The 12,426-nt window shown below is 42.6% G+C and overlaps 1 protein-coding gene across 2 annotated transcripts in view; it reads right to left on the bottom strand.

The window, feature by feature from the left end:
• Positions 1-3,305: 3,305 nt before the first annotated feature.
• The window catches only part of LOC110505833 (transmembrane protein 229b-like), a 39,846-nt gene continuing 30,725 nt past the window's right edge, over positions 3,306-12,426 (bottom strand). Inside the window, exon 3 of one of the 2 annotated variants that reach the window (XM_036962929.1) lies at positions 3,306-7,538. In XM_036962929.1, coding sequence (XP_036818824.1) covers positions 6,815-7,363 — 549 coding nt within the window. In that variant the 5' untranslated portion in view covers positions 7,364-7,538 and the 3' untranslated portion in view covers positions 3,306-6,814. The remainder of the gene's footprint in view (positions 7,539-12,426) is intronic. The other variant, XM_036962930.1, reaches the window with a different exon arrangement.

Below are 12,426 nucleotides of genomic sequence, written 5' to 3'. Positions count from 1 at the left end.
GGCTGTATGCAAATTGGAGTGGGTCTAGGGTTTCTGGGATAATGGTGTTGATGTGAGCCATGACCAGCCATTCAAAGCACTTAATGGCTACATATTTGAGTGCTATGGGTCGGTATTCATTTAGGCAGGTTACCTTAGTGTTCTTGGGCACAGGGAGCATAGAAGTAATTTACCTCATCTGGTAGGCTCATGTCACTGTGCTTCACTTTGTAGTCTGTCATACTTTGCAAGCCCTGCCATATCCAATGAGCGTCGCAGCCAATGTAGTACAGTACAATTCTATCTTAGTTCTGTATTGACGCTTTGCCTGTTTGATGGTTCGTCGGAGGGCATAGCAGGGTTTTCCTATAAGCTCCCGGGTTAGAGTCCCACTCCTTGAAAGCGGAAGCTCTACCCTTTAGCTCAGTGTAGATGTTGCCTGTAATCCATGGCTTTGGGTTGGGGTATGTACGTACAGTCACTGTGAGGACGACATCATCGATGCACTTATTGATGGAGTCAGTGACTGATGTGGTGTTCTCCTCAATGCCATAAGAAGAATCACATTCCAGTCTGTGATAGCGAAACAGTCCTGTAGCTTAGCATCTGCTTCATCTGACCACTTTTCTATTAACCGAGTCACTGGTGCTTCCTGCTTTAATTATTGCTTGTAAGCAGGAATCGGGAGGATAGAATATTGGTCCGATTTGCCAAATGGAGGGGGAGGGAGGGCTTTGTACGCATGTCTGTGTGGAGTAAATGTGGTCTAGAGGGAGAGCTTTGTATGCATCTCTGTGTGGAGTAAATGTGGTCTAGAGGGAGAGCTTTGTATGCATCTCTGTGTGGGTAGTAAATGTGGTCTAGAGTTTTTTCCCCCTCTGGTTGCACATTTAACATGCTGATAGATTTAAGTTCCCTGCATTAACGTCCCTGTCCACTAGGAGTGCCGCCTCTGGATGAGCGTTTTCCTTTTTGCTTATGGCGGTATACAGCTCACTGAGTGCAATCTTAGTGCCAGCATCAGTCTGTGGTGGTACGTAGACAGCTACGAAAAATACAGATGAAAACTCTCTAGGTAGATAGTGTCGTCTACAGTTTATCATGAGATACTCTTCCTCAGGCGAGCAAAAGCTTGAGACTTCCTTAGATATCGTGCACCAGCTGTTGTTTACAATTATACATAGACCGCCACCCCTTGCCTTACCAGATGCTGCTGTTCTATCCTGCCGATGCAGTGTATAACAAGCCAGCTATATGTTAGTCATGTCGTCGTTCTGCCATGACTCTGTGAAATGTCCGGTTGGTAGGATATACATTCTTTTAGATCGTCCAATTTATTTTCCAGCGATTATACGTTGGCCAGTAGTACTGATGGCAAGCCCCGCTTCTCTTTCCGCAATATCTTTTCCGTCTCTTTCTCCTGCGAATGACGGGGATGAGGGCCTGTTCGAGTAAATCCCTCTTGTCCAGAAGCTCTTTTCGGTCATAAGAGGCGGTAGCAGCAACATTTATTTCAAAATAAGTTACAAAAAATGATAAAAAAATAACAAAACAATATGGTGGGTTAAAAGAACCCATGAAACGGCAGACTTCCTCTCCGGCGTCATCTTACACAAAGGCTCTTATTAGTAAAGTTCATCATATACTGTATGTAGGATAACTGCATTGTGTACTTTCTAAATGACCACATGATTTGAGCCGAGGAAACATGACTTTCCCATTTATCCTGTTTCACATCTATCTTAGCTTTTTTTAATCGTTTTGGTACTATTTTCACAAGTATGTGGTAAAATGTCACAACTCATAGTACAAAACTCAAAACAGATCATCAAAAATGCTGGATTTTTTTTCAAAACTTTAAGCACATTTTCAATTGACTAAGTACAACACACTAAATCACACAATAACCTTTTCACCAAAACTAATCAGTGTTTCATTTAGAAATACCTTTCATATAATGTAATTGCCTTTGACAATGCAATGCTCACAATACTTTCCATATGATTCTCTTCTCATTTGTTTAAACACATTTCACTTAATACAACTGTGCTTAATGGTTAATCACTTAAACGTTTGGTAAACATATAGATTATAAACTGGTTTGTCTACTATATGGAGATAGGTCCACAGACGACGCAATCGCAACCACACTGCACACTGCCCTAACCCATCTGGACAAGAGGAATACCTATGTGAGAATGTTGTTCATCGACTACAGCTCAGCATTTAACACCATAGTACCCTCCAAACTCGACCCCGGCCTGTGCAACTGGGTACTAGACTTCCTGACGGGAAGCCCCCAGGTGGTGAGGGTAGGTAACAACATCTCCACCCCGCTGATCCTCAACACTGGGGCCCCACAAGGGTGCGTTCTGAGCCCTCTCCTGTACTCCCTGTTCATCCACGACTGCGTGGCCATGCACGCCTCCAACTCAATCATCAAGTTTGCAGACGACACTACAGAGGTAGGCTTGATTACCAACTACGACGAGACAGCCTACAGGGAGGAGGTGAGGGCCCTCGGAGTGTGGTGTCAGGAAAATAACCTCACACTCAACGTCAACAAAACAAAGGAGATGATTGTGGACTTCAGGAAAAAGCAGAGGGAGCACCCCCCTATCCACATCGACAGGACAGTAGTCAACTTCAAATAATATTTTTGCAGGAATCTCCTTGCGAATGATTTTGCCGAAGATTGTATCACCCCCGGGCTGGGCAACCAAAGTTTTAAGTTCCTCGGCGTACACATCACGGACAAAACTGAATTGGTCCAACCACACAGACAGCGTCGTGAAGAAGGCGCAGCAGCGCCTCTTCAACCTCAGAAGGCTGAAGAAATTTGGCATGTCACCAAAAGCACTCACAAACTTCTACAGATGCACAATCGAGAGCATCCTGTCGGGCTGTATCACCGTCTGGTACGGCAACTGCTCCGCCCACAACCGTAAGGCTCTCCAGAGGGTAGTGAGGTCTGCACAACGCATCACCGGGGGCAAACTACCTGCCCTCCAAGACACCTACACCACCCGATGCCACAGGAAGGCCATAAAGATCATCAAGGACCCCGCTATCATCCAGAAGGTGAGGTCAGTACAGGTGCATCAAAGCTGGGACCGAGAGACTGAAAAACATATCTCAAGGCCATCAGACTGTTAAACAGCCACCACTAACATTGAGTGGCTGCTGCCAACACACTGACTCCATATATCTTTATGTACATATACTTTATCCCTTCACACTTGTGTGTGTAAGGTAGTAGTTTTGGAATTGTTAGGTTAGATTACTCGTTGGTTATTACTGCATTGTCGGAACTAGAAGCACAAGCATTTCGCTACACTCGCATTAACATCTGCTAACCATGTGTATGTGACAAATAAAATTTGATTTGATCTGAGACTGTAGTGAAGCGAAGTGGTTATTTACCCAACTCACAAATGTATTTTATAAAGTTCTTTTGAAATCACCAGTTGTCATTGAGTGCTTTACAGATACCCAGCCTAAAACCAAAGAGCAACAGATTTTATGGTCAAATAAATACATTTATTCCACAAACTATACACAATACACTGTTAATATGTGTGATATAATACAGTGCAGTAATTCATAATATTTTATTTTTTTTGTCGAACCATGAAAACTAAAGTTTGGAAATAAGTACACCTGACAATAACTTTGTTACATGCATACTAAGTCTTAGGTTTATGTGGTGAGAGATCAGCCTCTCCCCCACCATCACTAAACATGCAGACACACACACACACACACACTTTCCATTGCATATTTCATTTGTGTGGCTTGTAAATTCTCATTACTATAATTGTATCATCAAAGCAATGGATTTCTTGTATAAAGACATTAGCAGCACCCAATGTTCTAGGCCTACTGACATATACCGGTAGTTGTAAATTAGACTCAAATAACCAGTTAGGGCCTACATGTTTGAATACATTTTTAAATCAAAAACATAAATACCTTTGGTGCAATTTTCACAAACATGTGGTACATTTTCACAAACATGTGGTACATTTTCACAAACATGTGGTACATTTTCACAAACACGTGGTACATTTTCACAAACACGTGGTACATTTTCACAACTGTTTAACAAAACTCAAAACAGATCATCAAAAAGGCAGTTGTTTCAAAACTAGAAGCTCATTTTGAATTGCCTAAGTACAACACACAGAATGATACAATCACTTTTTCACCAAACAATCTGTGTTTCATCTACAAATACATATTTACGCATTGCAAGACATGCTCATATACGGGTAATTTCGTTTCACAATGCAGTGCTCACATGACTTTTTATATCATGCTCTTTTGTTAAAATACATTATCCTATTACTTAATCCGACTGCTCTTAATTGCTCATCACTGAACAGTTTGTTAAACCTATAGATTTGAAAGTGTTTTGTCTACCACAGATGTTGTACATAATGACAATGTATGTCTGTAAACTAGAAACACATAAAGTATGATATGCTGTATACTATAACGCACAATGATGATGACTAGGATTTGACTTCACAGTAAGTTTATAAAAATCTGATATTAACAAGATCAGAGATGTGATGTATGTACCAACTGCATCCCCTATACAGTAAATGTGTGTCCAGAATGAAGTTGCTGGGGTCGTTTTGTTGGGGGGGGGGGTCACACCGCTTAAATAAAATTGCATTGTAACTGTAATATATTTAATTTACATAGCATGCGTTTTTATCCAAAGTGACAACAGTGAGTCTGAAGATTTTCATCTGTGACCCCAATGGGAATTGAACCCACAACTCTGGTGTTGCTTGTGCCGTGCTCTTATGAACTGAGCCACGTGCAGGACCACTATAATACTTATAATTACAATTCAATACTGTAAAATACAATACATGATTACAATACAGGTAGAAGATGTATGATTGCAATCCCCATGAGCGTACCAGCCTCATTCAGGCCATGGATGCAGTGACACCAAATCCAGAACTAAGGCTTGGATTCACCATGACAAAATGTTTTTCTCCACGAGCATGAACAATGAGGACATTTACTGCCATGTCGGTATGAGCCTATGGCCAAATTCTCAAGACAACCTTTGATGCAAACTAATGCCTGTTAAACATTTCAATTGGTTACAATACACCTACAGTATGCTGTAATGATTTTTGAACAATACATTACATTTCTGCATCAATGATTGTGAAAGATGAAAGATGTCTTCCATTTTCACACCTTTGATCACACATGGTATAGAAATGATGGACATTTGAGGTTCAGTACATTTGAATGGGTAGTGCAAGTGTAATGTGAAAACAGTGTAATGTACTGTAATTTATAGTACAGTAGCATGTTACATTCAAAGGGCAATTTTTAAACATATATTTTTTGCATTTTTTACTATTGATTAACTGGTTGTTAAAATAACTAAATTGAGAAGATATCATTGTTGTGTTTTGGCGATTAAGTCAATGTTCTCATGGTATTTCACAGTAAACTGGGATCTTAGGATCAATGGTTGTGTGGTGAAAGATGTCTTCAAACAAAATGAATGCACAAAAAGTTTCACAAGTGCACTACAGTTTGGAGTTTTGTACGAAGAGTTTTGAAAATTCCCCACATACTTGTGGAAATAGCACCAAAGCGATTGAAAAAAAAATATATACTATAATTGTCATCACTTTGCATTGTTGATCTACTGCTTTTGAATCCGCGTGGCTTGAGGTAGCCTGGTTGTCCCACACACAGAATGCAATTCTATCTCTAAGGTCCCACATCTGTTTGTGCTGTCTTGTCAAATCCTATGGTTGTTGTTGGTGCCAATATAATCTCTGAAGGAACCCAGAACCAAATCTCGCACCAACTACAGGATTTGGATGTTGGGAAAGATGTGTGGTAATACAGTATTCATATGACTCTTCAGATCAAGTGTTCAGGTGCAGTATCTTATCAATTCCTAGAGCACTACTCTCCTGTAGGTTTTCACCCCAACCCTAGTCTACCGCACCTGATAATCTAATAATTAGCTGGTTGATAAACTGAACCAAGTTCAGCAGGTAGCCTCGTGGTTATAGTGTTGGGCCAGTAACTGAAAGGTTGCTAGATCAAATCCCCGGGCCGACAAAGGTGAAAATATGTCATTCTGTCCCTGAACAAGGCAGTTAACCCACTGTTCCTAGGCTGTTATTGTAAATAAGAATTTGTTCTTAACTGACTTGCCTAGTTAAATAAAGGTCAAATACAATGACAAGTGGGGTTAGAGTGCAAATAAACAGGAGGGTAACTCTAGACATTGACAAGGTTCTGAACATAGAAATCCTGATTTCTTTCATTTGGAAGAACAGTAGATACAGCCCACAGTTAATGTAGGTACCTGAGACATCATTCATATAGCAGGCTAGGGCATGTGCAATACATACAGTACATTATAAGAGTACACCTAACTGAGTTGTAGACTACTCTAAATCAACTTCCTTTTGAAACAGACTGCAGTGCATACAGAACACTATCACTAACTTTAGAAAAACATTCGCCACATGACAATGAATTGAAGCTATTGCATTGCTTTAGGAACCAGCCAAATTTGATAGTCAATACAGAATTTACTTCAGATTGCAACCTGAAGCTACATAACTACAGTACTTTGAATGTTGTTAAATAAAAATTCAATGTACATTTCCCAGAAGGAAGAGTTACGATTCAGGGACCGTTTTCTGGACCCAGATTAAGCCTAGTCCTGGACTAAAAAGCACTTTCAATAGAGATTATCCCTTGAGAAGGCTTTTTAGTCCACTATTAGGGTTATCAGTGTCTTTAAAACCGGACCTCAGTGTTCTTTGCTCAGTCCTCAGTCCACTTTCAGGAAACCATTGACCTCTGTACCTCCTTGTTCAACCCGTTGTCTCCTCCCCCCTCCATCTGACTTGACGTCCTCTGTTCCGTCTGTGTCCATCCTTAGCCGCAGTGTGTTGCGTATAACCAGTTGCTCCGTCATGAACGACGCACAGAACCATGGCAGGGCGTACTCTGCCGTGATCAACCCCATGAAGTTATACTGAAAATGGGAATAATCCCAGGGACATGCCCCGAACTGGGTCAACAACAGCCCTGTACTGAACTCCCAGATGTACGTCCATAGGGTGTAGATGAGGCATCGCAGCAGCAGGGGGCAGTGGAGAGCTCGGAGGGTCAGATACATGTGCTCCACAATGAGGATGCAGGTCCCGTAGATGAACAGAGCCCACACACTGGTAACACCAGGGAACTTCCAGTCGCGGTTGACCACAAACTCCCAGGCGGCGGTGAACATGACCTCACAGAAGTAGCCGTGGATGGCGTACAGGTACCAGCGACACAGGACAGTCAGAGGCACCGGCGTAGGGGCTGTGGTTGCCATTGTAGTAGGGGTGATGAGGTAGTCGTGCCTGAGAGTTTTATGCCCAAATGTCACTTTGAGACCTGAAGGATTTTCTCTTGGTCTAATGGTTGGTTTGGTGTGTGAGAGGTCCCCTGTTCAATTACACCATTATGACCATCCCTCTCCTTTTATCCCGTGGACGAGAAATACAGTTCTGAGAGGGATAAAGGAGAGAAAAGTGAGAAATACAGGTCTGATAGGGATAAAGGAGAGAAAAGTGAGAAATACAGGTCTGAGAGGGATAAAGGAGAGAAAAGTGAGAAATACAGTTCTGAGAGGGATAAAGGAGAGAAAAGTGAGAAATACAGGTCTGAGAGGGATAAAGGAGAGAAAAGTGAGAAATACAGGTCTGAGAGGGATAAAGGAGAGAAAAGTGAGAAATACAGGTCTGAGAGGGATAAAGGAGAGAAAAGTGAGAAATACAGTTCTGAGAGGGATAAAGGAGAGAAAAGTGAGAAATACAGGTCTGAGAGGGATAAAGGAGAGAAAAGTGAGAAATACAGGTCTGAGAGGGATAAAGGAGAGAAAAGTGAGAAATACAGGTCTGAGAGGGATAAAGGAGAGAAAAGTGAGAAATACAGGTCTGAGAGGGATAAAGGAGAGAAAAGTGAGAAATACAGGTCTGAGAGGGATAAAGGAGAGAAAAGTGAGAAATACAGGTCTGAGAGGGATAAAGGAGAGAAAAGTGAGTTAGGCAGTGTGGCGTTATAGAACGAGACAGGAGTAACAGAGCTACTCTGGCTCTCTAAAACCTTGTGTCCTTGTGGTGATGGTGCACAGAGTATTACAATGACTGGTTTAAGTACAGACAATAGGCCTATTGTGGAAGGTACACCGACTGCTAATGATTCAACTCTAGGTGGGTAGAGGACTCTGACCATTCCTTTCTAACGTTGTTGGCTACCGGTCCTCAATCAACATCAGTTTGCATTTCAAACCATGTCAGTTTTCATTTATAGAACCGAGAGAAGCAGTAAAACGACGGATCATAAAGTTTGCAATAAACTTTATTCACCAAATACATTTACACATACTAAAAATGATTATTGGTGATATGGTGCTGCTAGTGATAGACAACATTTAGAGAGAGAATACAGACAGCGGAGTTTACACAAAGTTTACATACAGTACCAGTCAAAAGTTTGGACACCTACTCAGTCAAGGTGTTTTTCTTTATTTTGACTATTTTATGCATTGTTGAATAATAGTGAAGACATCAAAACTATGAAATAACACATGGAATCATGTAGTAACCAAAAAAGTGTTAAACAAATCAAAATATATTATATATTTGAGATTCTTCACACCCTGTGCCTTGATGACAGCTTTGCACACTCTTGGCATTCTCTCAACCAGCTTCATGAGGTAGTCACCTGAAATGCATTTCAATTAACAGGTGTGCCTTGTTAAAAGTAAATTTGTGGAATTGATTTCCTTCTTAATGCGTTTGAGCCAATCAGTTGTGTTGTGACAAGGTAGGGGTGGTATACAGAAGACAGCCCTATTTGGTAAAATACCAAGTCCATATTATGACAAGAAGGTCAGTCAATCTGGAACATTTCAAGAGCTTTGAACGTTTCTTCAAGTTCAGTTGCAAACACCATCAAGCGCTATGATGAATCTGGCTCTCATGAGGACCGCCACAGGAAAGGAAGACCCAGAGTAACCTCTGCTGCAGAGGATAAGTTCATTAGAGTTAACTGCACCTCAGATTGCAGCCCAAATAAATGCTTCACAGAGATCAAGTAACAGACACATCTCAACATGAACTGTTCAGAGGAGACTGTGAATCAGTCCTTCATGGTCAAATTGCTGCAAAGAAACCACTACGAAAGGACACCAATAAGAAGAAGAGACTTGGTTGGGCCAAGAAACATGAGCAATTGACATTAAACTGGTGGAAATCGGTCCTTTGGGCTCATGAGTCCAAAAGTAAGATTTTTGGTTCCAACCGCTGTGTCTTTGTGAGGTGCAGAATAGTTGAACTAATGATCTCCGAATGTGTGGTTCCCACCGTGAAGCATGGAGGAGGTGGTGTGATGGTATGGGGGTGCTTTGCTGGTGGCCATGTCCGGGATTTATTTAGAATTCAAGGCACACCTAACCAGCATGGCTACTACAACATTCTGCAGCGACATACCATCCTATCTGGTTTGTGCTTAGTGGGGCAATAATTTGTTTTTCAACAGGACAATGACCCAAAACACACCTCCAGGCTGTGTAAGGGCTATTTGACCAATGATATTTGACGTCTTCACTATTCTACAATGTAGAAAATAGTCAAATAAAGAAAAACCATTGAATGGTTTAATAGGTGTGTCCAAACGTTTGATTGGTACTGCACATTTTATACAACTAAGTAGAGTGAGCATAGAGCTATAGTCCCACAGTTGACAGTGCAGGTCAGAGCATAAAACCAAGCCACGAGGTCGAAGGAATTCTCAATAGAACTCCAAGACAGGATTGTGTCGAGGCACATATCTAGGGAAGGGTACCAAACAATTTCTGCAGACCTGAAGGTCCCCAAGAACACAGTGGCCTTCATCATTCTTAAATGGAAGAAGTTTGGAACCACCAAGACTATTCCTGGAGCTGGATGCCCAGCCAAACTGAGCAATCAGGGGAGAAGGGCCTTGGTCAGGGGGTTGACCAAGAATCTGATGGTCACTCTGACAGAGCTCCAAAGTTCCTCTGTGGAAATGGGAGAACCACCATCTGTCAGGCCAAAGTGTTCAATCTTGGTTTCATTAGACCAGAGAAATGGGAGAACCTTCCGGAAGGACAACCACCTTCTGGAAGAACAACCACCATCTGTCAGGCCAAAGTGTTCAATCTTGGTTTCATTAGACCAGAGAACAAGATTCTCTGGTCTAATGAAACCAAGATTGAACACTTTGGCCTGACTGATGGAGCTGAACATGTTCAGCTGTGTGAGTTTGTCTTGTAGCAGTTCTGGGATGATGGTGTTGAACGCAGAGCTTAAGTTGACAGCGTCGTCCAAAAACCTGTTGGCTCTGTAGGCGAACTGCAGTGGGTCGAGGGAGTGCTGGTTTTGTGATGAGAGTACCAGGAGCTCAAAGGATATCATGATGATTGAGGGGAGCGCTACAGGTCTGTAGTCGTTCTGGCAGGACATCTTTTGTTTCTTCGGGACTGGGACAACGATGGAAGATTTGAAAAAGGCAGGAACAGTGCATTGCGCTAGTGACTGGTTGAATACATCCGTGGAAACTGGGAAGAGCTGGTCAGTGCAGCGCTTAAGTGTGGCTGCATGGAGATACCTTATCTGGGCCAGCAGCCTTCCTGCTGTTCTGTTTTCTAAAGAGTCTGTTGACCTCCTGCTCTGTGATGACAAGTGGTTGGGGAAGGGGAGGGCGGCCTTGGACTCGCTGGGGGAGGGAGTGTGGGGGGTTCCTGTGATAGCAGAGAGCTAGAGGAGAGAGGAACCTGAAACGGAGTGGGGAGGTAGGGGTGGCGTAGATGTGTAAGAGGGGGAAGTGGCAAGGAGGGAGATGTGGGTGCTATTGTCTTTGTGATTGAAAAGCCTTTGTGAGTCAAATCTGAAATAAAGTTGGTTTAGTTTATTTGTCAGTGAGTCATCTGCTGCCGGGGGAGCTTTAGGTTTGTAGTTGGTCATGTATTTTAGTTTCCAGACAGACAAGCAGCCGTTGTTGGAGGACTGCTGCTCTAGGCTGACTTTGTACTGATGTTAGTTCCTTCATTCCTGAGTGGAGCTTTTTCTTGGCCCCCCTGTTCCTGTTGTTCTTGTAGTCTTCCTCTTTGGCAGAGCAGTGAGCCCTGTAGGATTCATTTTTGGCACTGCGGAGACCCTTAATATTACATATCTGGGGCTATATGTATCAAGAGTCTGAGAGTAGGGGTACAGATTTCAGATCAGTTTTGCTTTTAGATCACAATTAATAAGATTGCATAAAGAGGGGGGACCTGATCCTAGATCAGGACTCCTACTCTGAGAAGCTACATATGGCCCCTGGAATCAGGCTCAACACAATGTTATCATATATAGAGAGTAATCAAACAATCAATCAAACAAGAAAAGCGTAAGTATAGAGAAAGTGGAGTCGAAATTCAACAACTTGTGGCAGGGTCTACAAACAATCACAGAAAATCAGCCCTTTCGTGGACATCGACGTGTTGCGGTCACATCCTGACCGTAGAGATCCTTTTATTCTCTATGTTTGTTTGGTCAGGGTGTGACTCGGGTGGGAAAGTCTATGCTTTCTGGTTCTTTGTTTTTTGTATGATTTGTGTTTTGGTATGATTCTCAATCAGGGACAGCTGTCTATAGTTGTCTCTGATTGGGAATCATACTTAGGCAGCCTTTTTTTTCCTTTTCTCAGTTGTGAGTTGTTGTCTTTGTTAGTGGCATGTATAGCCTTACAGGCGTCACGCTGCACCTTGGTCCGGTCATTTCCTTGACGACGATCGTGACACTCCCAGACATATTAAAAAACTTGTTTGCACGCTTTGAGGACAATAAAGTGCCACCGACACGGCCCGCTACCAAAGATTGTGGGCTCTCATTCTTCGTGGCCAACATGAGTAAAGCATTGAAACGTGTTAACCCTCACAAGGCTGCCGGCCCAGAAGGCATCCCTAGCTGCGACCTCAGAGCATGCGCAAACCAGCTAGCTGGTGTGTTTACAGACATATTCAATCAATCCGTATCCCAGTCTGTTGTCCCCACATGCTTCAAGATAGCTTTCTTCGGAACAGGAACAATGGTGGCTAAGGTAACTGAACTAAATGACTATCGCCCCGCCCCGTTGCACTCACTTCTGTCATCATGAAGTGCTTTGAGAGACGAGTCAAGGATCATATCACCTCCACCCTACCTGTCCCCCTAGACCCACTCCAATTTGCTTACCACCCCAGTAGGTCCACAGACGACGCAATCGACATCACACTACCCTATCCCATCTGGACAAGAGGAATACCTATGTAAGAATGCTGTTTGTTCACTACAGCTCAGCATTCAACACCATAGTACCCTCCAAACTCCTCATTAAGCTTGAGACCCT

This window comes from Oncorhynchus mykiss, chromosome 25, assembly GCF_013265735.2.
Source record: "Oncorhynchus mykiss isolate Arlee chromosome 25, USDA_OmykA_1.1, whole genome shotgun sequence".
Lineage (NCBI taxonomy): Eukaryota > Metazoa > Chordata > Actinopteri > Salmoniformes > Salmonidae > Oncorhynchus > Oncorhynchus mykiss.
Note: the sequence above shows the minus strand (reverse complement) of the source record. Positions and strands in the feature narration are given on the sequence as shown.